Source organism: Solenopsis invicta, chromosome 16 (genome assembly GCF_016802725.1).
Source record: "Solenopsis invicta isolate M01_SB chromosome 16, UNIL_Sinv_3.0, whole genome shotgun sequence".
Taxonomy (NCBI): domain Eukaryota; kingdom Metazoa; phylum Arthropoda; class Insecta; order Hymenoptera; family Formicidae; genus Solenopsis; species Solenopsis invicta.
Genome location: NC_052679.1, coordinates 10,930,817 through 10,957,017, shown reverse-complemented (window position 1 = coordinate 10,957,017; position 26,201 = coordinate 10,930,817). Strand labels below are relative to the sequence as shown.

Genomic DNA, 26,201 nt, shown 5'->3' with positions numbered 1-26,201 from the left:
ACTTTTATGTGCAGAATGATCAGAGGAATCATATTATGTAAAAAAATATTATCCATATTAAAAAACATGTCGATGAGCTTTGACGAAAAATGATTTTTTCAAAAATTAATTTTATCGATTTTTATCCTCTTTCAGATTGTACTTTTTTCTGAAATGTTTTTTCATATTTTCAAAATTTTTTGAGATATTTCGATATGAAAGTTAAAAAAAAACTCTATATATAATTTTATTACTTTCTAGACAATTTTTTAGATTTTTTATATGAATTAGAACACTTTTCATAAATATAAAGAAAATCTACATCCTTTTTTTTATTCTTTATACATAGTAAATTTTATGTGAAATAATCTAAGATATCATTTTATAATTTCTGAATTAAACTTATAAAATCTGAAGTTTTTTCTTCAAAAATTTTCATAATTTTCATATGAAAAATTCTTAAAATTATTGTGAGATATCATGAGAAATTTGAAGTATTTTACATGCGCGCAAAAGATAGGTATACATTAGTAAGCCGCCCGCGCGTCTGATAATGTACATGAGCGCTCGCGCAAATTTAACCCTTAAACACACCGATCCCGTAAAATACGTAAACACATTTTCGGGTCTGGGAGACTTTTTCAACTTTGAGAAGTTATAACTTTGGTTTCAATCAACATTTTTCAACAAACTTTTTTTTCGCATGAAAGTTCAGAATATCAGAAAGAAGACGACATAATCAGCTTTACCGAAAAATGATTTACTGTTAAGTTGTAAAAGAAAAACCATTAAGTAAAAATTAGAAATTGTTCAAAAACCCACTTTTTCTTTAAAAAATCATATCTCCGCAACAAAGAACTTTTAAGAACTTTCAAATACGGCATTTTAAAGCTGAAGAGTCATAAAAAAATTATGGTATTGTCATTCCTTTTAAAAAGTATAATTATATAACAAGAAGAATATGAGGTATTTTTGGATGGTATTTTTCTAAAAATCCACTTAAAAAAAAAATCATATCTTTACAGCAAAAAACTTTTAAGAACTTTACAATACGGCGTTTTAAAGCTCAAGAATCATACTTTCAAAAAAAAAAAAAAAATTATGTCTGCCATTTCTATTTAAAAAATACTTACATAACAAGGCGAATATGAGGTATTTTTGATTAACTCAAGATATCTAAAATTGAAAATTGATGTGTTTGATAATGTATTTCGGACTCTACGCAAAAGTCCTTTTTTTATGCCATTATAGTATTTTAATTTTAGATAGAATAACATAGGCGTATGGATCTGTTTGAACGTGTCCAGTTTTTTACATAAGATTACTCACAAAAAAGTTTCACTCACACACTATATGGTGGGTCTCATTGACCCTAACAAAATTTGCTACCATGCCGTCCAAATTTTAATTGACCAAAAAAGTTGATCTACTATATCAATCGAAAGAGGAGATTTCAAATTTTTTTTATGTCCTGGTCCGAACCTCCTATCTCATTCCGTCTTCACACAGCAAGCGTTCGAAACTTCATATGGGGTCTCTCAGACCCACTTATGTGTTTAAAGGTTAAAATAAAAAATTTTTAATCATTGTATAACCAGAATATTCTGAGAATTTTTTCACCATAGGTAAATATACTCTATACTTCAATATCAATTTTTTCTACGTAATCATTGTACTTACTTCGTATATGATGGTCTGTGTAGCACGTGAACTATGTATGTGGTAATACCAAATCCTGGTACATTAACTAAAAATGATAGTTCGTATCTAGCTGCAGACAATGCAGCTGGACCAATCCAAACAGGAGATACTTGACACTTGACAGCCTGTCCTTTTCGATCTGTAACTCTAACGAATGGCGTCGATACAATCAAAGTTTGCACTTTTGTTCTCTGCCTTGGGAGAGGATTGTACAGAATAATTTTTCTCGATGGCTTGTCATCTCCGAGATTAAGAACATGTTTCTCACCCACACTCGTGTGATGCGACCTTCAAGAAAAATAGTTATCTCGATAAATTAATAATTATCTCATATCAATAAATATAATTAAATATTATATACATATATGTATGCATGCGCGCGCGCGCGCGCGCGCGCGCGCGCGTGTGTGTGTGTGTGTGTGCGTGCGTGCGTGTGTGTGCGCGCGCGCGCGTGTAACATGATAAATCAACAAAAATAATAAATCAAATGTTTTAAAACGCATTTTACAGCTTAATGTTTTTACATACAATTTTAATATCGACTTTGAAAACGTATACTAATTTTTTAGGAGCTGTACGGATAAAAATAAAGATGCGGCAAAATTTATTATGTATTTTGCGAGTTTATTTGACGTGAATTAAAGATCGCACACAAATGCAGTTTACAGCATTCGAAAGCGTGAATCTTTACCTTTAATTTGCGTTTTTGTTGAGGGTTATACGATTTTTATTCACTGAATTATACAACATTGAAGCAAAAGAGGCCATTTTTGCTTCAGTGTTGCCTAACTCAGTGAAAAAAAATCGTACAACGCTCATCAAAAACACAAATTAAAGGTAAAGATCCACGCTTTCGAATGCTATAAACCGCATTTGTGTGCAATTTTTATTTCACGTCGGGGAGCTTTGCAAAATTTGTAAAAAATTTTAAAATTTGACGCATCCCCATTTAAATCCGCATAACTTCGTAAACAATCTGTAAATCGTTTAATGACTTATCAATTTCAAAACTAGAGATTTCAAGCTTTAAAATGCTTTTTCTTTAATTTTTTTACAATCATTTTTGACAAAATTACACTCTTTTGAATTACGCCTATTTTTCGGAGTCAGAATAGGTGTTTATATTATTTTGTTCACCCATATATATATATATATATATATATATATATATATATACAGGGTGATTCAAAATTAGAATAACCTTATGTTGTTAGAGAGACATATTCCTGAGGTTATTCTAAAACAACTTTTTCTTTGGCAAAAATTTGTCCAAACCATAGTTTTTAAATAATAAAAGGAAATAGTTATCCAATAACCGGGCGCGTATAGCGGTGAGACAGGGCCGGCTCAACTCACCGTTCGATATGGGCGATTACGTAAGGCGATCGCAGTGATAAGCTAAAACAGCTCAAACACCGCTTTCCTCTCTTCCCCCTCTCTCTTATTCTATCTCGAAACTTTTATCCCATTCTCATTCTCATTTTTTTCTTATTTATTTATCAATTCATACACTAACACTGAAATAATGCTAGAATTAAAAACGATATTTAATTATTTGACGCCTTGCTTTTAATAATTCTGTACGTGTAAAAAAATATTGTTTTCAAGTCAAAAATACAATATTTAAAATGCGTGAATGAAAAATAAAACTGCAGAGTGAGAGAGAAAGAGAGAGACGAGTTTGATCAAATTTGAACGTGTATACTCACTTATCATCCTGCACAGCAATCTTTATCTTTGCGAAGACAAAATATCCTTATTAAACTCGATATTTTTCTCTTTTCTTCTTAAATCATATCTATTGTCACATTCACTGCAATCATTCTCTTGATCGAAAAATACTAACGCATCATTTCATACAAATCACTATCGTCAATTACTATTAGTCACTACTAATCACGCGTGAGAATTACACAGAGAAAGAAACACGTGTTTGTATGAAGTGATTAGTAATTTTCGATCAAAACAATGATTGCAGTGAATGTGACAAGTGATGTGATTTAAGAAGAAAAGAGGAAAATCTTGAGTTTAATATGGATGTTTTGTCTTCGATAAGATAAAGCTGATTGCTGTGCAGGATGATAAGTGAGTATACACGTTCAAATTTGATCGAACTTGTCTCTCTCTCTCTCTCTTTCTCTTTCACTCTGCTTTTTATTTTTTATTCACGCATTTTAAATATGATTTTGACTTAAAAAGAATATTTTTTTACTCGTACAGAATTATTGAAAGAAAGACGTCAAATAATTAAATATTGTTTTTAATTCTAGCATTATTTTAGTGCATAAACTGATAAATAATTAAGAAAAAAATGAGAATGAGAATGGGATAGGTTTTGAGAGAAAATGAGAGGTTTTGAGAGAAAATGAGAGAGAAGGGGAAAGGAGGGAAAGCAGTGTTCGAGTTGTCAGCTTATCACTGCGATCGCCTCACGTAATGGCCCATATTGAACGATGAGTTGCGCCAGCCCTGTTCCACCGCCCGGTTATTAGATAACTGTTTCCTTTTATTATTTAAAAACTATGCTTTAGACAAGTTTTTGCCAAAAGAAAAGTTGTTTCAGAATAACCTCAGGAATATGTCTCTTCAAGAACATAAGGTTATTCTGAATCACCTTGCATATATATATATACCAGGTGTATGCATAAGTTTTTTCCGGTTTCACTAAAAGATGGCGCCAGCGAAAAGTACGCAGCGTATTAATTTGAGACATACGTCATTTTGTTCTGACATAGAACTACAAACACACACAAGTTGAGTCCGCCAAAAACTAGCGTCTTTGTTTTATTGTTCAGTGATCATGTCGAGTTTTGTGCTTGAAAAACAACATTTGCGGCACGCATTGCTTTTTTTATTTAATCAAAAGAAAAAGGCTGTTGAAAGTCATCGTTTGCTGGTAGAAACATATGATGAACACGCTCCATCGATTGGAACATGTGAGACAAGGTTTCGACAATTTAAAAGTGATTTCAATGTGAAAGACAGTGAGCGCTCTGGTAGACCACAAAAATGCAAAGACGAGCAATTGCAGGAGTTATTGAATGATGACCCAACTCAAACTCAACGGCAATTAGCAGAAGCATTACATGTATCACAAGAAACAATTAGTAGACGTTTACGAGCAATGGTAAAGATCAATAAACTCGGTAAATAGGTCCCACACAATTTGAATGAACGTCAAATGGAAAAACGCAAAGTCACTTGTGAAATGCTGCTTCAATGCCACGAAAGAAAATCATTTTTGTATCGAATTGTAACGGGTGACGAAAAATGGATTTATTTTGAAAACCCGAAGCGGAAAAAATTGTGGCTTTCACCTGGCGAAGCCGGTCCATCAACACCAAGGCCAAATCGCTTCGGCAAGAAGACTATGCTCTGTGTCTGGTGGGACCAGAGCGATATTGTGTATTATGAAGTCTTGAAGCTCGGCGAAACCGTTAATACACAACGCTATCGCCAACAAATGATTAATTTAAACCACGCATTAATCGAAAGACGACCGGAATGGGTCAGAAGACATGGCAAAGTGATTTTGTTACACGACAATGCGCCGTCTCACACAGCAAAACCAGTGAAAGACACCTTAAAATCTCTTGGATGGGACATCCTTCCGCACCCGCCGTACTCCCCAGACCTGGCGCCAACTGACTATCACCTCTTCGCATCAATGAGGCAGGCGCTCGCAGAGCAGCACTTCAGCAATTTCGAGGAAGTTGGAAAATGGCTCGACAAATGGTTTGCCGCAAAAGACAAGCAGTTTTTCTGGCATGGTATTCATAAATTACCTGAAAGATGGGCAAAATGAAGCCGATGGCCAATATTTTGAATAAAAAGAAATTTATTTCCCTTGAAAATTACGTGTTTTTTTTTACCAAAAAACCGGAAAAAACTTATGCATACACCTGGTATATATATATATATATATATATATATATATATATATATATATATATATATATACATATCTGCTGCAAGATTTGTAAAATTCTTTCACCAGAATATTTTAGTATAGCCTTAAAATAGATTACAAAAAAATTAAATTTGAATTAAACATTTCATTTATGTACAAGATTAAATAACAATACAAATTTACATATAAAATAATAAAATATTATGTGGAACAGCATTCCACACAAACATCATATTTCAAAAGAATGTGAGCGAGTTTTCGTCTCAAGCAGCTCATATATATAAGAGCTCACTGAAGTATGAACTGGACAGTCGCCCGCGGCGGCGCCTAGATATAACGCCTGTGGCCGCACTCGACTCATGAGAAAATCTTCTGCGGCGTAGCCACCTAGCGGTGGCATCAGCACTCACTTGTTAAATCCATTTCATTCCGAAATTGTTATAAACCTTGCAGCAGATCTTTCTGCCGCTGATTAAACAGAATCTGTACAATATCTGCACAAGATCTACGCGTCATTTCCGTAAGAAACTTGCAGAAATCTGCGGATCATATCTGTGCAATATATGCACAAGATCTGCGCGCCATTTCTGTTGTAAGAAACTTACAGAAATTTGTTGATCATATTTGTGCAATATTTGCACAAGATCTGCACGCTACTTCTGTTAAAAGAATCTTATGTCATTCTGCTGAAGAACTTTGCTAGACTATTTACAGACTGCAGTTGCGGGAAAAATCTGCTTCAAGATAGCTCAATATTTGTACCAAGTTTCTGCAAACAGTTCATATACAAGTACAATGCATGAATATTGAAGCAGTCTGCTAGCAATCTGCCAGCAATCTGCCAGCATGGATCTTTTGGGAATAATCTTCTGCACATCTGACTCAATTCTACTGCAATTAACTGCACGCAGATTGTGTCCTGTAGAAAATTACAGAAAATGCTACTAGGGGGTTTAAAAGGTTGAATCTTCCCCTTCACAATGGTATAGATAGAACATGAAAGTGTACTTGTTTTAAAGTACATATAAAAATGTCGACTAATGCCAAGAATTACGAATAGCCTCAAGCCCGGGATAATTCGTAACTAGTGCGGGAATATCCCGAAATTTGTGTTTTAAGTTGAAAGACTATAAAAAAACTGTTGTTAAGACTTTCTTTTATTTAAAAAAGGATATAGGTATAAAAAAAAAACAAATGCAAACATACACGTTCGTATGTCTTTTTATGCCATCGGTGTGACAGATTTCCTAACCTCACAAGTGTCAATCATTTCGCTTTATAACTTTTTACCTGCTTAAAAGCGACGATTTTATATTCATATTCATGTTCTATCTACTAAAATACACAATATTATCAAGTTTGAACTAAATCAATGAAGAACTTCACTTTACTTCAATGCTTAACTTTGCGTAGCGTAGACGTTCGTTATGCAGTCAACGCAAGGTTAGGGTTACCCATAGGTGCTGCAGTATTAACGAATCGCCCCGGTGCTCGATATTACGAATAGCCCCAACGTCAACTGTGCGCATTATTGCGTATGATCGACAAAAATAGACATCACACAGCAAAAAGTAAACATGAAATGTTTCAAATACATTAAACTGAACACGATACATTCAAAGTTTTCAAAAAAACCTTATTATCTTACTTAAATTTCAAAGAAATGCTGACTATCAGAAATTACTTCAACTGTCGTAAAATTTATTTTTCACTACTACGACTTCAATATGACGCTGTTGCCAACAAAACTTTGATAGCAACATCGTTACATTAAGACGTATTTACAGTGTTTAAATTAAATTTTTAATATGTACCCATAAAAAGATATTTCCAATTATCAAATTACCCCGTCTAACAATTTGCCCCGGTCTCTCCTATATAATAAATCGCGCGCGCGCGTCGCGACTCGGGTCTGCGACACAAAAATCTGAAATCGTTTTGCTAAGCTGTACAGTGTCGCCGGCTTGTCCTGTAATGAGAGAAAGCGAGAACGCTCAAGACAGAAGAGGATAGGTCAAAATGGAGACCGCTTGACAAAGAAGGAGAGAGAAGAGCTCCCCACGCATCTTTCTCACTTGACGAGAGAATAAGCATGATACGATGTGATCTGATGGACAACTGCGGTGTCCTCGCCGTTACAGATGTCGGTCGAGTGCACGTGTACCGGTCGATGATAGTTTGCATGCCCGGAGCGCCGTTCTAGGTGCTTTTTTACATCTTATTAGGGTTTTTCTACTACAAAATATTCACATTTTTGTTGGCAATGGGGCGAAAATTTTGCAATATTGCGGGAACTCGACGGGCCCTGATCAAAAATTTCATGATTATGTAGTATTCACTCATACATTTATTACATACAGCAAAATCCGCTATTTAGGCATTCTCGAGAAAATAATAAAATATTTCTAGCACCTATATTAACATTACGGAAGAAATATCTAGTTAGCCGCATAGCATGTGTGGAAAAACGTTGACTACTATGCTCTAGATTCCAGATTCGGTCCCTGAGAACAAAAATATTTCTTTTTCGAAAATTTTGTATTAAAAAAAGAATCAAGAAATTCAAAACTGCTCTTCTATTATTAATTAAATTAAAATTGAACACAAAAGATGTTTAACAATTTAAACACTTAATTTAACGTTTTTAAAACAATCATTGTAAAATTTTATGACAAAAATATTTTCTGTGTTTATGAAAATAGACATAAAAAATTTAGTTTAATAATAAAAGAGAATTTTTAAATTTCTTAATTTAAAAAAAAATAATATTTTGTATCAAATAATTAAAAACAATTTAAAAATTGTATATGTATAATGAACAAGACTGGAATGGACAGTATCCTGAGAAATCTTATTGGCTTACGTAATACACTAAAAATTTCAAAAAAACATTACAAAAATAATATTTAAAAGTGCAGCAAGGTACCCTTTTTCTTTTAGGTTTCATATAATTTTGATGAAAGTGTTAGAATGTAGGTGCAAATTTGCATCTATTGATACATAATCCACAAAAACAATTTTATATTCAATATATCTGCACAAATTCCAGCTTATTGTTTATTAATTCTTCATTAGTATCTCTAATATTTTTATCTCCCGAACTTGTTTGTCTTTTTGCGTTATGCCATTATAGGTGAGAAATACATAATAAAAAAATGTAAAGTTTTATAGAACAAGTTTCCTTCAGAGAGTTTCCTATAGATTAAGTTACCTGTCTCATTTTTAATTTAAAAAAAATAAACTACGTTCATAGTCGCATTTAAAATGTTACATCAAGTTTAGAATTCAACAAATTTTTATTTATGTTATTATGTTACCATACAAAAGTTCTACATAGTTAAAATAAAAAATAAAACATGTAAAATCTTTTTTTAATAGGTAATGCAAAAAATCTTGTAGTACATTAATAGAAATAAAAGTGTAATTGATATTAGTATTTAAAGTATATTTATGCAGTTTTAAAAGGTTACGTTATAGTAAGAAACTGAATAAAAAGTTCAAATATATTTAACAGTAAAAATAAATCTAGATCAGTAAGCAAAAAACTGTTTAACAGTATATTATATTTTTTATCAATGAAAAATTTTAGTGAGATTCGTACCTGCCCAAAAGATGGGTGAAAGTAGTGGCCAGCAATGGACAATATTTTGAATCGTAAATGTATAATCAGTTTTCTACAATAAAGCCTCAAATATCGAAAAAAAACGGCGAAAGCAAAATTGTACAATATTTGCAATATTGCAATATATTGCAATTTGCAATATTGCAATATATTGCAACTAATATTTGCCATAAAAATTTACAATGACTGTTTTAAGAACAAAATAAGTTTTTCTATAAATGGTAAATTTTCATTGCAAATATATTTTTTGTGTTTATAAGAAATTTTAATTTAATTAATAATAAAGCATTTTTAAATTCCTCGATTAAAAAAGAACATTTTATATTAAATTAAACCGTTTTTTTATTAAAAACGGTTTAAAAATTATATATATAACAATTTAAAAATATAAGATTTAAATAAAATCTCATTTACGGGGATTGAACCTAGAATTCCAAGCGTAGCAATCAATGTCTTAACATCGTATGTTACGCTGCTGACTCGACAATCGTTCTTCTGTAATGGTAGTAAAGATACTATGCTGGAAATATTTAATGGTTATTTTCTCAAGAATGCCTAATATTCGCAACGTACAATAAAAGTTTGAATAAATACTACACACCCATAAAAATTTATTAAAACTGATGACCTGTTGGTCGCGGGTTTTCCTTGTGAAAAAAACCGAACTACTCAGACAAAATCTCGCACAAGTTTCGTCTGCAGGACGGCTGGGAAGCTCACTTCTCCCCTGCTTGCAAAGACCTATATAGGTTCGTAATGCCAGGGTTTTCTCACTACGTTGTCCATGTGCGCAGATTGATTCGACTTCTCTCAGTAAATAGAGTATACCTTTCTAAAATATATTGTATATTTCTAGGTATATAAAAGATATTTTTAAGAAGATAGAAGAGCCAATTTTAAACAATAAAAAATAATATTATTTTTTTAAACAAAAAAAAAATAAATTTTAATTTAAAAAGCTTTTGTGTAAAGGGCAGATGAGAATCCTATCACGTTTCTGAAATGTTGATTCCATGTTTGTATGTTATATTTGTATTCAGCATCCAAAAAATTATGAAAAATAATGTATGATGTTTTTTCTTTTGCTAAATTATTATTTATGAATTGATACCTAGTTTCATCCAATGAAAAATACACGGCTTCCACATCCATAGATGACGTTTGAGGAGTCCTCAATAAATGCGCTATAGATTGTTGAAGTACATGAGCCGAATTGTTCAATGCAGTTATCATCTTCTGGGCATAGTCTATCATAACATTATCCCTAGAAGTGCCAGTAACGCCATCGTGATGTTGAAACAAAGAATGCCACATCCTGGCCTTGCTTAAACGAGACGCCAGGCTACCTTCTACTAACTGATCATTGCCTCTGGCCCAAGCTATTGCTGCTAACGCCTCCGATCCTCTCAAAGCACCCAACAATACACGATCCAATCTCTTATGAAAAGGCCTATATGGATTTAAAGATTACATTAAATAATTTATTTCAACGCATGCTGAAAGATTCTTTAAAAAAAAAAAAAACATTTATACCTGGAGGTGTAATAACCACTCCAATAATGATCGTCTCTATCGGAATACGTAAAAAAATCACCAGATAAAGTAGGAAAATTATTCATATTGTGTTTCTCTCTGACAGCTTCAAAATAATCGCTCAACGTTCCAAATTGTATTTGGACATTCAAATGTTGATTCTCATTCATATATTTAAAGAGTTTCTGATAATTGTCGTACTGAACCTCCCATTCAGTGAGGTGTGTATATCTGAAATCGTCGCCCAAAGGTGCGAGCACCACGTCAGTCTTAAAAAGTTGCGCTTTCTTGCGATACTGATCTAATAAGAGCAACGCTCTCTCCGCTACGTTCGCCTTAGTGATAGTCTTCGGTGGGACTTTCCACGGGCAACTGAGACCGAAATTCTGTATTCTATAAAAATCAAACTGACAGCACACTTTCGGATCTGGTCCGCACGTGTGAGGAACGTCGTAGCTGTAAAACGGCATGACATGAGTGAAGAATTCTGTGGAGCCGTCGTTATCCCACAATTGTCTCCAACGGAATTCGAGACTCTTGTCCTTGGCCAATCTCTTCTTCACCGAGTAATGAACCCGCTGTATCAAAAGATTTTCTAGGCCTGAATTCTTCAGGAGATACGGCATCGTAGGAGAGAGACCAAACGGATCGATGGCCCAACCTGAATTTGGCGTGTAATCTAGATTGTACTTTAGCCATTGATGGCCCTCAGTTAATTGTGTGAGCTGGGCGATCCAGTGTGACACGGATTCGTCTGGCATCACCCATCCTCCCGATACGATTTCCAATTGTCCGTCGTGTATCAGACGACGTACCTCATCCCTTATCTCCTTAGATTGATCATCCCACCAGAGCTTAAAAAATGATATCTCCGCCCAAATAAACTTGCGCCTCCTGTCCTCACCCAACTTAATCACCATATTGTTGAGTATGTTCCTCGTTTGAAACATGTAATACTTTTCGAAAGTATTTAACCATCCGGGATCATTGTGCGAATGTGGCACGACAAAAACTTTTAACTTTCTATTAGGATGCCACTGTTTCTCGTCGTATACAATGTTCCAGCCCTGCTTCCAAACCCCACCGTCCGGATTATCAAACTCCAATTGTTTATATAGTTCTAACATCTGTATGTCAACCTTAGGAACTTTTTGAATATTAAAATTACATGTAAGACTTTTTCCTGAATGTAAAACCTTGATATTGGAACGATTAAAGTAACCAGCCGATTGCATGACAGGCAGGAAATTATTTTTTATTTTTGCCGCTTGCTCCTGTAGAGCGTTCATAACTTTATGATGCTTATCAAAATCTTGTTCCAGTTTTGTTAATCTATTCTCAAAATGGAGCCAATCGTTCTATAAAAAAAGCAAATATTTTTAATTATTAATAACATATTTGTATTTTTAATTACTAAAAAAAATCAATTATTTTTTGAGGATTTTTTAATAGTTTAACCTTCAAAAAAAGTAGACTAAAGGTAATATTAAAGAGATTAAAGGTAACTAAAAGACTTGCAATTAATCTTGTAAGTCTTTTAGTTATCTTTTATTAATTTATAAATTGTGTGTAAAATTTTTAACTCATTTTTCTTGAAACATTTTTCAAAATTGTTGCCATAATTTGTTTAGTTTTAATCCTTTAGTCAAAATTTTTTTACTCAAAATTTTTTAAGAAATATTTATAAAATTTCTCTCTTTTATTTAAACTACAACTAAATAAAAGTTTCAACTTTTCAATTTTTCCAATAAGAAAAAGTTTTGGAAAAAAGCGAAAAAATCGAATTCTTTTTAAATAGTTACTTTTTACAAAGATCATTTTAAAAAATTTTGTTATAGATCAGATAAAAATTACATTAGTGATAAGACTCCTATCTCCTTGCGCGGCTATATTAAAGTCATGACGTCATAAGCAAGAAATAATACGTAAAAGTTTCAGCCGTGACGTTTGTAAATAATGATAAATTGGATAAAACAGAAACTCTTTAAAACACTTGGCCATCTTTTGTTTATTAATTATAGGTAAATAAAGCCTTTATACCAATTTTTCGAAATTCTTTTTTTTTTTTTTGAAAATTCAAAGGGTGGCCAAATGTGGATTTTTTTACTAATTCATCACAAACACATCTAAGCAAAATGTAAAAAAAATTTCAGCGTTTGGCCATCTTTTGCTTATTAATTATAGATGAATTGAAATCTTTATACCCATTTTTTAAAGTATCAATTTTTTTGAAAATTTAAAAGTGACCAAATGCGGATTTTTTATTAATTCATTAGGAACACATCTATACAAGCTGTAAAAAAACGAGGCTAAAGCCAACAGCCGGACTTGGCAGCCAAACGATGAGCTGGAATCCATCGGAGTCGAATAGGGAGGGGGGGGCCCCCCTCCCTATTCGAGGGTACCAAAATAAAATTAATTATTTTCTAATACAAATGCTTACCATTGTTAAATAATAATGGTTCCCGATGGCAAATACATTATTATACATTCCATTTATGTATTAATAGATAGATACTTATTACTTCAGCTTACAAAAAAACCAAGGAACTTGATTTACAATCTTTATCCTTAACCCACGCATCCATCCATACCTCGTTCCGTTCCATATTAGCCTATCTCTGTTCCTACTCTACTCTGTTTTATACGCATTTCTCTCTTTTCCTCGCGCCCGTGGTGCTTATACCTCCTAAAATTTATTCTTTTACCTATCCTTGGTACAGCACGACGCAACAGTCCGCCCAAGCAAACAAACACCATACCATACGAGGTGTGTTCAAAAAGTATCGCGAATTTTGAATTTTCGCGGGTTACGTATATTCGAATTTCGATCTTTTTGTGGCGTTATGTTGGTACTCATGTCTCTCACTTATGCCGACAAGCTCGGCCATTTTGAATGTTCACTTAATTGTTGACAGCTGCTTTGCTTGCACGTGTTTTGGATCGTCTTCGATTTTTACCTATTCAAAAAAATGGATCAAAGAACCTGTATCAAATTTTGTGTGAAAAACGAAATTAAGTGCGCGGATGCATTTCGAATGTTGACTGTGGCATACGGAGAAGCTACCTTGGACCGAAGCAACGTTTATCGGTGGTACAAAATGTTCTCAGAAGGCCGAGAAGATGTGAACGACGAAGAGCGTGCCGGACGCCCGAGCACTTCAACAACAGACGAAAAAATTAATGAAGTGGAGAAAATGGTATTGGCCAATCGTCGAATCACCGTTAGAGAAGTTGCTGAGGACCTAAACATATCGATTGGCTCGTGCCATTCGATTTTTATCAATGATTTGGGCATGAGACGGGTCGCCGCGAAATTCGTACCAAAATTGCTCAATTGCGACCAAAAACATCATCGCATGAACATTGCTAATGAGATGTTGGACTCTGTCCGCGACGACCCAAATTTGCTCCAGAGGGTCATAACTGGTGACGAATCGTGGGTTTATGGTTATGACGTGGAAACCAAAGCTCAATCATCTCAATGGAAGCTGCCGCACGAACCAAGACCGAAAAAAGCGCGCCAAGTTCGGTCGAATGTGAAAGTTTTGCTGACAGTTTTCTTCGATTGCAGGGGCGTGGTGCATCATGAGTTCTTGCCACAGGGTAGAACGGTCAATAAGGAATATTACCTGCAAGTTATGCGCAATTTGCGCGAAGCAATCCGCCAGAAACGCCCGGATTTGTGGAAGAACAAAAATTGGCTTTTGCACCACGATAACGCCCCTGCTCACACATCGTTGCTTGTGCGCGACTTTTTGGCCAAAAACAACACACTAATGATGCCGCAGCCACCGTATTCCCCAGATCTGGCCCCCTGTGACTTTTTCTTGTTCCCTAAACTGAAGAGGCCCATGAAAGGACGACGTTACGCTACGCTTGACGAGATAAAGACGGCATCGAAGGAGGAGCTGAACAAGATAAAAAAAAAATGATTTTTTGAAGTGCTTCGAAGATTGGAAAAACCGTTGGCACAAGTGTATAATATCTCATGGGGATTACTTTGAAGGGGACAAAATAGATATTCATGAATAAATAAATAATTTTTGAAAAAACACAAAATTCGCGATACTTTTTGAACACACCTCGTATATGCCTATGAATATGCCTAATTCTCTTTCTATCTTATCTCCTAATTTACATTCTTCTTTCGCGTATTCTCACAATTCTTCTTTCTTTCTTTGTACCTCCATTCCTTGATTCCTCCCTTCATTCTTCTCGGTTTTTCTTTCACCTTCCTTTTCTCTCCTCTCTCTTCTCTTTCCTGCTTCTTATTCCAAACATCTTTAATAACCTTTTTAGCCTCCTTTTCACCAGCCTTTCAGAGATTACTTATTATCCCCTGCAGAAATGCAGAAATTCCAATACAATGTGACAAGAATTAGCCACAATGTAAACTTGTTGCTGCAAAGGACATTCATAGCCCACTCCCATCCTTTCTGCACCCACCTCTCCTGTCTTGTTCCATACTTGTTCCTTCTCCAACCTCTGTAAACTCAGTCTCCAAGGCAAAAGTCAAAGGCAAAAGATCCGGTTCCGTTTCTCCTTCTTTAACAATCCAACAGCCTTCTATTTTTCCAATTCTTACTAAAATTTCGGTTCCTCTTTCCTTTCTGCTTACACCTCTATCGCCTCCTTGTCTATTTCCTTTTTCCTTTTTCTTCCTCCATCCTTTATGCTTCATAACCTCAATCTCCTATACCTCTTCCTCCATCTTTTATGCTTCATAACCTCAATCTCTAACGGCCGGTGATGTGAGTTTCCTCGGTCTCCTTCTTCATATACCAAGCCACCCAGGATCCTTAATTAACAAATTACTTATACATTTATCTATACCTTTACATTTCCATTACCTTTACCCCAGCTAGCCAAGTGAGTTGAAAATGCCGTTATGTTGCTATTAACCGTTTCAGCAACTGATATCGACAAACTAAGGACAAGGTGCTTCCTCATTATGTGTGAAATCTTGCCCTTACATAAATTCTAAATTTGATAATGGCAAATTGATAGCATTTTGATGGCATTACTTCATTATACTTAAAGAATATACGTATAATAGCAACATGATGGCAACTGTTGCCATCGGTTTACTGTTCGCGTTTAACAGCATGTTGACGGCATCTTTCGTTAAAAAAAATTAAAAAAAGATTGAATGTGAATCAAACTTTTAATTTAATTTACAAGATTAAATAACAATACAAATTATTATTTACATGTAAAAATATAAAATTTTATGAAGAATATCGTTCCACACATATAAATGTTTAAAAAAAATGAGAGCGAGTATTCGTCTCGAGGTTACAAGCAGCAATTCTCCTAAAAATCTCATTAAAGTGTAAGCTGGTGAATCGGCTGTGGTAGCGCCTGTGGTCGACTCACGAAAAGATCCCTCGCGGCGTGGCCACCTAGCAGTGGCGCAAGCACTTATTTGTTCGCATGGAGCCTTACACACACGGCAGGACCGTTTAACGGCGCGCTCGCTTATGTGCCATCAGTTTGCCATTATGTTGTCGGCACGATACTGTATATGAAATGCGAGATTATCGCATGGGATCATCTTGCTATCAACGTGACACGTTATTAATCCTCACTATTTGCTCTCAAAATTTCATAAACTATTGATGGCTATTTGCTCTCATGTTGCTAACTCAGTTTGCACAGGACTTCGGTGTCAGCAAATTGACGACAACTTCACAACTCGTGAAGTGCATTAGTTTATTTAACGTGCAAAATCACGCTTGGCTATCAGGGTACAGTTACTTTCACAATATCTATATCTATACCTATATCTATACTTAGTCCTGTGATGATGCACCCCGTATGAAACATCGCTACGGCAAACATCAGCCGAAAAGGCCGCCGGGCCGTAACCGGGAGTGCCTCGGGCACCCGTTTTTAAGAATCCAAAGATCACGATACCGCCTGGCGACAAACATCGCCAGAGGAGACGCGCCGAGCCATCGCACGCGCTGAGTCGGCGCGCACGCGCTCTCGAAGGACACGCGGTCCTCCCTACCCCGATGACTCCGCCGTCAAGCGCCGAGAAAGATAACGAAGGCGAGCGGAGTCGCTCGGTATAAATAGAGCGACGAGAGACAGCGACTCTGTCACCGACCAGCTTCCCGATAACGATCCGCTGCGTTGGCGATATCCTGCTCCAAAGTCGGAAACCCGGTCAAAACGTGCTTGGCCGTGGCGAGAGGGTACTCCGCTTCCGACACAAATTCATTCCACACACACACCAGTCTCCGCGAGCCGAGACCCGCTCAAGCACCGAGAGTCTTGGTCAGCGGGCCGGTCCCCGGCGACCCGGAGACTACCCTCCTCACCTCGCGACATCCGCGAAAACCGCGACCGCCGTGTACGGGGGGTCTCGGGTCAAGGTACTTGACAGGGTGTCGCGCGTCCGACCTGCCCGCGACAATCCCGTCGCGAAACCGCCATACCGCACGGGAATCCGACCCGCCCGCGATAATCGCGTCACAACGGCTAGCCCACGAACCGTACCGTAGACCACGCTTACCGCGTCACCGAACGCGGCACACAGGCCAGGGGCCGCGCCAACACAAGATCGCGCCAATATACTCCCGTGTAGTCCAGCGCCGGGACGCACCTATACTTGGGTATATGTATATATGTATATATGTAAATAGCTTACCGTGTACACATCGTCTAGCAAATATATATATCTATGTTGAAAATCATATCTCGCGTCAAGTAACTCGAACTGCCCCGTCGACCTTCCTTTCTCCCGCGAACCATTTTCGCGGTCTCGCACCGAGAATCCGACAAGCTGATCCGCGCGCGGAAAGTCAGTAAATTACAGTCCTAATTCCTACCTTACATTCTAATTTTTTTTCGCTATTTCTTTTCTATACATATTACTCTTCTCACCGTCTCTGTACTTCTGTACATTCTTTCCAATCTCCTTTCATTCATTCATTCTCTCATTTACAATATGCCATCTCTTACAAAAAAACAAAAAAAAAAAACTATTGCCAGCCGTGTGATTATTATACGCGGCTGTATGATTATTACTGGTGGCTCTGTAATTATCAAAGCAAATATTATTGTTTCTACAATAATTACTAGCAACGGAATATTACTCGCCTGTTGGATATCACTAGAAAGAGTACTGCATAAGTAATAACTACTGGGACTTGGTTAGAAGATGCGATGGCGTGCGGATGTGGACATGGAGATAGAGTAAAGCTGAATATCAGTGTTGTAGTATATTAGGAAGAATTAGGAAAGTAAAGAGATATGAACTAGTGAGGTAGGAGGGTAGAGAAGACGGATAATTGGAGGCAGAATTAGGGGAAAAAGATTTATGGTGATATTGGAAGATACAGGAGGAAAGAACAGGAATAAGTTAGGGCAAGCAATGAGACGGGAGAATTCAGGAGGACCGGTGATAAAGTAAGAAGGTAACGGAATGAAACGAGGAAGATAAGAAAAACGAAAAGAGTGACGGTGTAAAAATAGAAAGAGTGTTAGAAGAATAAATCGGTAGAAACAAAGACAGAAATTATAGGAAAAATAATGTGACAAGTAATGCAAGGAATCTGGCAGAATGGTTTATGGAGAAAGGAGGACATATTGTAAATGAAATAATGAATAAATAAAAGAAGATTGGAAGGAATGTATAGAGGTACAAAAACGGTAAGAAAAGTGATAACATAGAAAAGTATCAAAGGAAAATGTATATTAGAATGTAAGATAGAAAAAGGATCAAGTATAAATATAAAGATTAGACGGGATCCGATAGCGCACGGTGCGATAGCCCACCAACCAATCATCTTGACTTATCTAACCCAACCAACGGAAATACTCTAGGCATCGGCCGCTGTGAGTGGTAGTGTGCTATCGGTCCCGTGTGCTATCGGAATCCGCCCATAGAGATTGTGAAAGTAAACGTAAAGAAAATGGAAAACGTAAAAGTATGGACAAATAATTGTATGTATAAATAATTGTTAATTAAGGATTCTAGGCAGATTGGTATATGAAGAAGAAGACGGAGTAAACTCAAATCACCGGCCGTTAGAAATTGAAGTTATAAAGCATAAAAGATGGAGGAAGAGATATAGGAGACAAATAAGAAGAAAAAAGAAACAGAATAAATATATAGGATAAGAGGGGGCGACAGAGGTGTATAGAAAAAAAGGAACCAAAGTTTAAGTAAGAATTGGTAAGAAAAGAAGGCTGTTAGATTGTTAAAGAAGAAGGAACGGAATAAGGCAGTAAAATATTGTTGTATAAAAAATTCAAGAATAATATAAATATTATGAGTATATTATATGAAAAATAAAATACATATATTTGTAACATTGTATGTAATAAATAACTATTATTGTACATATACAGGGTTGGGCAAAAGTCCGGCAACGGTCAAATATCTCAAAAAGGATCAACTATAGCAAAAAATATGTAAGTAGCAAAGTTGTAGGGTTTACTAAAATGTACCTAATAATGACGAAAAATTTGATTTTGGATGGAGGATGAAGATCATATAAAGGTAAAATTAAATTTTTTAAATGGAACTGCCTACTTTTTATTACACAATCTTATAGCTTATTTTGATACCTTTCTAAAACACTATAAATAAATGTTTTATTATTAAGTATTTTTTGAGTTACAAAACTTGAAAGTTACAGTACCGTCGGCATAACCCAAAGTGCACCGCGTGGAGGTTGCACGGTCAGATTTGCACTTCGTGTGCGTGCGTACGTGTGTGTAGCAGCAGAGATTAGGACCCGACGGTTCGTCACTTCCGCGGTATTTAGTGACTCCAAATCCTCTCTGCTGTGTGTGTAAGTGATATACCTTTGAAAATATCATTTCCTATTTTTTCAATTAATCAAATGTTCAAAATGTCTTTCTTCTATCGTTTGACAATGAGCTAAACGCTCATAGAAATTATTGATCACATTTCTTATTTGTTCTAAAGTGATCAGAGATGTTTCCTGTGTTATTCAGTTGCTAAGGTCTTCCAAATTACGTGATTTTGCCGCATAAACCTTACTTTTGAGATGTTCCCAAAAAAAATAATCAAGAGAAGACAAATCAGGTGATTTAGCAGGCCATTCAATGGTACCTCTCCTACCTATCCATCGATTAGGAAAACCACGGTTTAGAAGTTCTCGAATTCTTACTGCATAATGAGGTCCTGCTCCATCTTGATGGAACCACACGTTTTGTATGTTTGCGTCAAATAAATTTTTAATTTCTGGTATATGATCTCGCAATAAGTTTACATACTTTTCAGCATTCAAATTAGCACCTATAAAAAATGGGCTAATAATACCGCGACTACAGATTCCTGCCCAGACATTCAATTTTTGTGGATACTGTGTGCGAAGATCACTCATCCAATGTGGATTGTCATCACTCCAATACCTACAATTGTGACGATTAACAGCACCGTTTATTTCAAATGTGGCTTCGTCAGAACAAACATAATTTAAAAAATCAGCTTTATTACTTTGATGCATGATTTCTTCACAAAATTGAATTCTTCTACAATCGTTTTCCATAAGTTCTTGAGTGATCATCATTTTATAAAAATATCTGTCTTTTTAAAATTTTTTTAACGCTCCTGGAACTGACATTATGGGCTTGCGCTGTTTTGGGTACAGATAAATGAGGATTTTCTTGTAAAACGATCCAAACTATCATCATTTGTTGCGGATTTTGGCCTTCCGCCGGGAGGTTGGTCTTTAACTGTTCCTGTTTTGTGAAAACGTATCACTATCCTCTGAACGGTGGATTTAGAAATAGGATTGCGATTAGGATACGTAGCACACACGCGCGCACACACGCGCGCGCGCGCGCGCGCGTGTGTGTGTGTGTGTGTGTGTGTGTGTGTGTGTGTGTGCGCGTATATTCATTATTTGTGACGTATATAAGTGACGTTATATAAGACATTCTACAGGAGAGGCTTTTTGGGATAATTTCTGTAGTTTCTGATAAAGCAACAATATTTTAGTAATATAATTTTCAGTTAATTTTGAAACAAAAATTATTGGATATAATCACCAATATATTTACTACTATTTCAGTGGTGAAAAACAGCAATAATATATCTTGATCATTGTGTCTACTAATTTTTTTTTTTAATTAACTAGAAATCATTATTAAAATATTGTTGTCTTATCAGTAACTACTAAAATTATTCCAAAAAACCTCTTTTATTTAGGCAGTAATATTTTGGCACTAATATATTTTGGCAGTGGTACGAAATAATTATTGACTTCTATGTAATTGCCAATAATATTTTCTGTGATATCCTCTAATATTTCCTGTAATATTCAGTAACACTTTTTATAATATCTAATAATATTTCCTGTAATATCTAGTAATATTTTTATGTAATTATTAATAATATCTATGTGTAATCGGCAATAGTTCTTTTTCGTAAGGGATTCTTTCTCCATAAACCATTCTGCCTGATTCTTGCATTACCATTCGCATTTTCCTTCCTGTAGCTGTTTCTGCCTTTATTTCTACCGTTATTTTTACCGTTTTATTCCTCTAACCTATTCTCCTAACACTCTTTTTCTTTGCCCTTTTCGTTTTCCTTATCTTCTTTGTTCAATTCCTACTTTAGCGGCCCTCCTGGATTCACCTTATGTCCGCCTTAACCTATTCCTGTTCCTTCCACCCATATCTTTCAATATCTCCGCAAATCCTTTCCCCTACATCTGCCTCCAATTACCCGTCTTCTCTACCTTCTTACCTCTCTAATTTATACCTCTTTACTTTCTAATACATTCCTAATGTACTACAACACTCACACTTACAAGGGAAGTTCTTGAGATGTGCCTCACCGGTTTTTAATAAAATTTTATGGATGTGTAGTATTTTCTCACACCTTTACATTAGTAAAACTGTTTATTTCGAAACTTAGCCATTTTCAAGAAAATGACAATTGAATATTTCCAGCATGTATTAGTACCGTTACAGAAAAATGATTGTCGCATAAGTGGCGTGGCGTGGGGTGTTAGGACGTCGACTGGTATGCTTGGGGTCCCAAGTTCGATCCTCGCAAATAAGAATTTTTTTTATTTAAATTTTATATTATTTAATTTTTGTATATAATTGTTAAACCGCTTTTAATTATTTAATATAATTAAATTTAGTTATTTAATATATTTCATAAACAAACAAGCGTCGTAAGATCTAAACCAAAAAAAACATTAACAAAACCGTTTTACTCGGAGATCGTTATAGGTATAACGATTTGAAACATTTATTTTGACGTTCTTAAAACAGTCATTGTAAATTTTTATTACAAATATATTTTTTTGTGTTTATGAGAAATTTTAATTTAATTAATAATAGAAGAGCATTATAAATTCTTTGACTTTTTTTAAATAACATTTTATATTAAATAATTAAAAACGGTTTAACAATTACGTACAATTAAAAATTATAAAATTTAAATTAAAAAAAAATTTTCATCCACGGGATTCGAACCTGGGACTTCAAACATACCAATCGACACCCCGCCGCTTATGCGACAATCGCTTTTCTGTAACGGTACTAATAGATGCTGGAAATATTTAATCGTCATTTTCTCGAGAATGCCTAAGTTTCGCAAAAAATGGCTTTACTACTGTAAAGCTGTGAGTAAATACTACAGTAGTGAATACTACTTAGCCATAAAATTTTATTAAAATCGTTAAAGCACATCTCGAGAACTTCCCTTGTCAGCCTCACTCTATCGCCATCCACATCCACACGCCATCGCGCCACCTAATCAAGTCCCATTTATGGATTAATAATGTTTTTAAACAATAAATAGAAATACTCGTGATTCACACATATGGTAATCATAAATAACGTCTAAAAAACAAAAGGTGGCCAAACGCTAAAACTTTTTTTACAGCTTCCCCAGATGTGTTACTAATAAATAAGTAAAAAATCCGCGTTTGGCTATCCTTTAAATTTTCAAAAAGAAAAAAATGACATTCCGAAACGGGTAGAAAACCTCAATTATTCATCTTTAATTAATAAACAAAAAATGGTCAAACACTAAAACTTTTCCAGTTTCCCCAGATGTGTTGCTAATGGATTAGCTCAAAATCCGCGTTTGACCACGCTTAGACTTTTCAAAAAAATAAATATTTCAAAAAATTGGTATAAAAGCCTCAATTATTTTTATCTATAATTAATAAACAAAAAATGGCCAAACGCTGAAACTTTTTTTATAATGTGTCTCGACTATCTTCTTTTTTTCCTCTGAAAATCAGAAAATAATTGTAAAAAGCCCATAAAGTAAAGTCTATTCAGGCAAGAAAACATGGTTAAGCTGATATTTGAGCCATGGAATTTTTAAATAAAGAAAATTTGGATAAAACAGAACAATGAGTTCATTTTACAACACTTGTAAAAATGAGCCTTGACTATCCTTTTTCCGTCCAATTAATAATAAAAAGCACATAAAGTGAAACCTATTCAGGCAGAAAAGTACACAAACAAACAACTGTTGAAAAATATGCTTTTGTGTATAAAAGGACCCCGCACAAATCTTATGGGAAATGGATTCCGGTGGATTTGGCTGAAACTTTGGAAATTTGTAGTTTACGTGATCCTGATGAAAAGCTCTCATTACCCCAACTTGATGCATTGAGCCGTTTAGGCTCTAGGGATAGTTAAAAGAAATAGACGAGTGTAGGAAATTACCTAATAATGCCTCTTTCTCCTATCCTCTTCTCACACTTTTTTCTCTCCCCTTCCCGTCTACGCGCGCGCGTGTGTGTATGTGTGTGTGTGTGTGTGTGTGTGTGTATGTGTGTGCGCGCGCACGCGCGTGCGTACGTGCAAGCGCACGATTGTCGATCGATATAATATCGATATGATCGATATGATATCGTAATTGATATTTCGCTGCATTGCAAAATCAAGAATACACTCTAACTTTTATTAACCAGGTTGATTTTGGATCGGCAGACAATCATGATATGGATGATGGAATGGATGTTCAGTATGGTCCTCACATTCAAGGTTGCTATTGCATTTGCAAATCGAATTCTGGATACAATTCGCGCAATAAATGTCTTCCAATACTATTTTGGTACTGCGTGTTGCCTTCTAGGTCGTTTTCACGTTCGTGGCTATAATTAAACGGACTGGATTGGACCTTTGTGACCCCAGCTGTCGAACTAACAGATATAACAATTTTGAAGGTGCCATTCGTTTGCTAGTTATTTGCTAGTGTTTGCATGTTTTTTGTTTTGTTTGCATATTAATTAATTTTTTGTTTTATTTGCATATTAAGTTTAAACAAAAAATCTAAATTAAAATTTGCATAAGTAAAAAGCCATTTTAGCCTTTATCTCATGATTTCCTGAATAATTCAGTGTTGAATTGTTTGCTAGTTTCGAATATATAAGTATTATTCTAATTATATTGATAAATAATGTAATAATTGATTTATTAATAAGTGGGATTTTTATAGTAACTTTAGCCCTAGTAACCTTCTAGGTGACTCGATGCGCATGCGCCAGTTTTATCCCCAGTAAAATTATCCCCTGTGGATGGCATACCTGAAAAACTACATGAGAATCCGGTGTAATTGTACTATCTTTTTAAACTTACAGTAGACAATACAAAAGGCCGTTTGAACCTTGAGCGTGTGCGGAATGTCAATGTGTCCTGTCGTCCGTGTAGATGTGCTTGTTCATCAATGAAATTTTTTTTGAAATTGTCGATTGCATCACAATCCGCTATTATTGGAATTTTTATTCTTAACTTTTAAGTTCTGATTTTGTGTTTCATAATTAAATTTTGAAAGAAAAGAGAAAATAAGTCAACGTGCCAGTACCTTAAATGTAGATGATGGAGTAGAACACCACTTGTAATACAATGAGTTTAGGAATAAAAATTCTAATGACCAATTGTGCAATCTGATGCAATTGGCGATTTGAAAAAAATTTCAATAACAAACACATCCGCACACGCTCAAGGTCCAAACTGGCCCCCTACGGAATCTTGTCTCTTGTGTTGTTTAAAGTTTAAAAAGATAGTACACCCAGCGTGTTTGCATCTGTGAGAATATTTTTTAAACTGAGAAGTCGCTGTCTATCTACATACTTACAGTTCGTGATTAACGTAACGACCAATAAGCTCTAATTGTTACTTTAATCATAAACTACGAGTATGTATAAAGTGGTAACTTTTCAGTTTCTCCATTGACAGAATCAAACACACTGGGTGTACACCCATGGAATTTGATTCTGTCCATGGGGAAATTTTCCAAACTAAAAAGTCGCTATCTTTCTACATACTTACAGTTTATGATTAACGTAACAACCAATAAGCTCTAGTCGTTACATTAATGGCTTTGTTTACACCGAATACTTGATATGCGTAATATTTAGTAACTTTCTATTCAATTATCTTAATTTCGGTAATAAATTTAATGAATAGTATATTAAGCTGGTACAATATGAATCAAGATAATTAAATATAGATATCACGTATACATTTACACGTATTGTCGAAATTAAGACAATTTAATAGAAAGTTACTTGTTAGTATGCGTGTCAAGTGTTCGGTGTAAAGTAGGTCAATCATGAACTGCAAGTATGTAGAAAGTGGTGACTTCTTAGTTTCTATGGAAAATTTCCCCATGGACAGAATCAAATTCCGTGAATGTACAATCACACCGAATTCTCATGCAGTTGTACAGGTATGCCATCCACAGATTTTACTGGAGATAAAACTGGCGCATGCGCATCGAGTCACCTAAAAAGTTACTAGTGCTAAAGTTACTATAAAAATCCCATTTATTAATAAATAAATTATTATATTATTTATCGATATAATTAGAATAATACTTATACATTCGGTACTAGCAAACGACTAGCAAACAATTCAACACCTGAATTATTCAGGAAATTATGAGATAAAGGCTAAAACGGTTTTTTACTTGTCCAAATTTATCCAAATTTTAATTTTAATTTTTTGTTTAAACTAATTAATATGCAAACAAAACAAAAAAACATGCAAACACTAGCAAATGACTAGCAAACAAATAGCACCTTCAAAATTGTTATATCTGTTAGTCCGACAGTTGGGGTCACGGAGGTCTGGATTAGCCATAAATGCGCAAGTTCTCTACGGTCATGAACGTGAAAACGACCGAAAAGATAAACGCGGTGACTCATCAGTGAACGTGGCGTCGCCATTTTAGAAGGCATTTTAGAAGGCATTTATTGCGCAAATTGTACATGTGCACACATAGCGAGTGTATTATAGTTTATTGGATACGTGAAACACAAACATGTTCGGTATCCTTTGTCGAGACTCCTTTATACTATTCGCGATGCAGTAAATAGGCCACCGCAAAAGGATCCTGATAATATAACAAATTTTATTGATGTTTAAGTATTAGTTCATTGTTCTATTCTCCCCCCCCCCACACACACACACACACACGCACACGCACACACG

The 26,201-nt window shown here is 35.1% G+C and overlaps 1 protein-coding gene and 1 long non-coding RNA gene across 5 annotated transcripts in view; one reads left to right on the top strand and one right to left on the bottom strand.

Annotated features, from left to right (window-relative positions):
* Window positions 1-26,201, bottom strand: part of LOC105198479 (alpha-mannosidase 2) — a 94,089-nt gene that overhangs the window by 60,553 nt on the left and 7,335 nt on the right. For 3 of the 4 annotated variants that reach the window (XM_039458991.1, XM_039458990.1, XM_011165191.3), the window contains exons 2-4: window positions 10,746-12,103; window positions 10,324-10,662; window positions 1,660-1,968 (exon numbers count right to left, since the gene is read on the bottom strand). In XM_039458991.1, coding sequence (XP_039314925.1) covers window positions 1,660-1,968; window positions 10,324-10,662; window positions 10,746-12,103 — 2,006 coding nt within the window. Of the gene's footprint in view, window positions 1-1,659; window positions 1,969-10,323; window positions 10,663-10,745; window positions 12,104-17,658; window positions 17,662-19,650; window positions 19,656-26,201 lie in introns of those variants that run through there. The other variant, XM_026140579.2, reaches the window with a different exon arrangement.
* On the top strand, window positions 19,066-20,751 carry LOC120359805. Its single transcript, XR_005576592.1, has 2 exons — window positions 19,066-19,941; window positions 20,011-20,751. It is a non-coding gene; the product is annotated as an uncharacterized LOC120359805 (long non-coding RNA).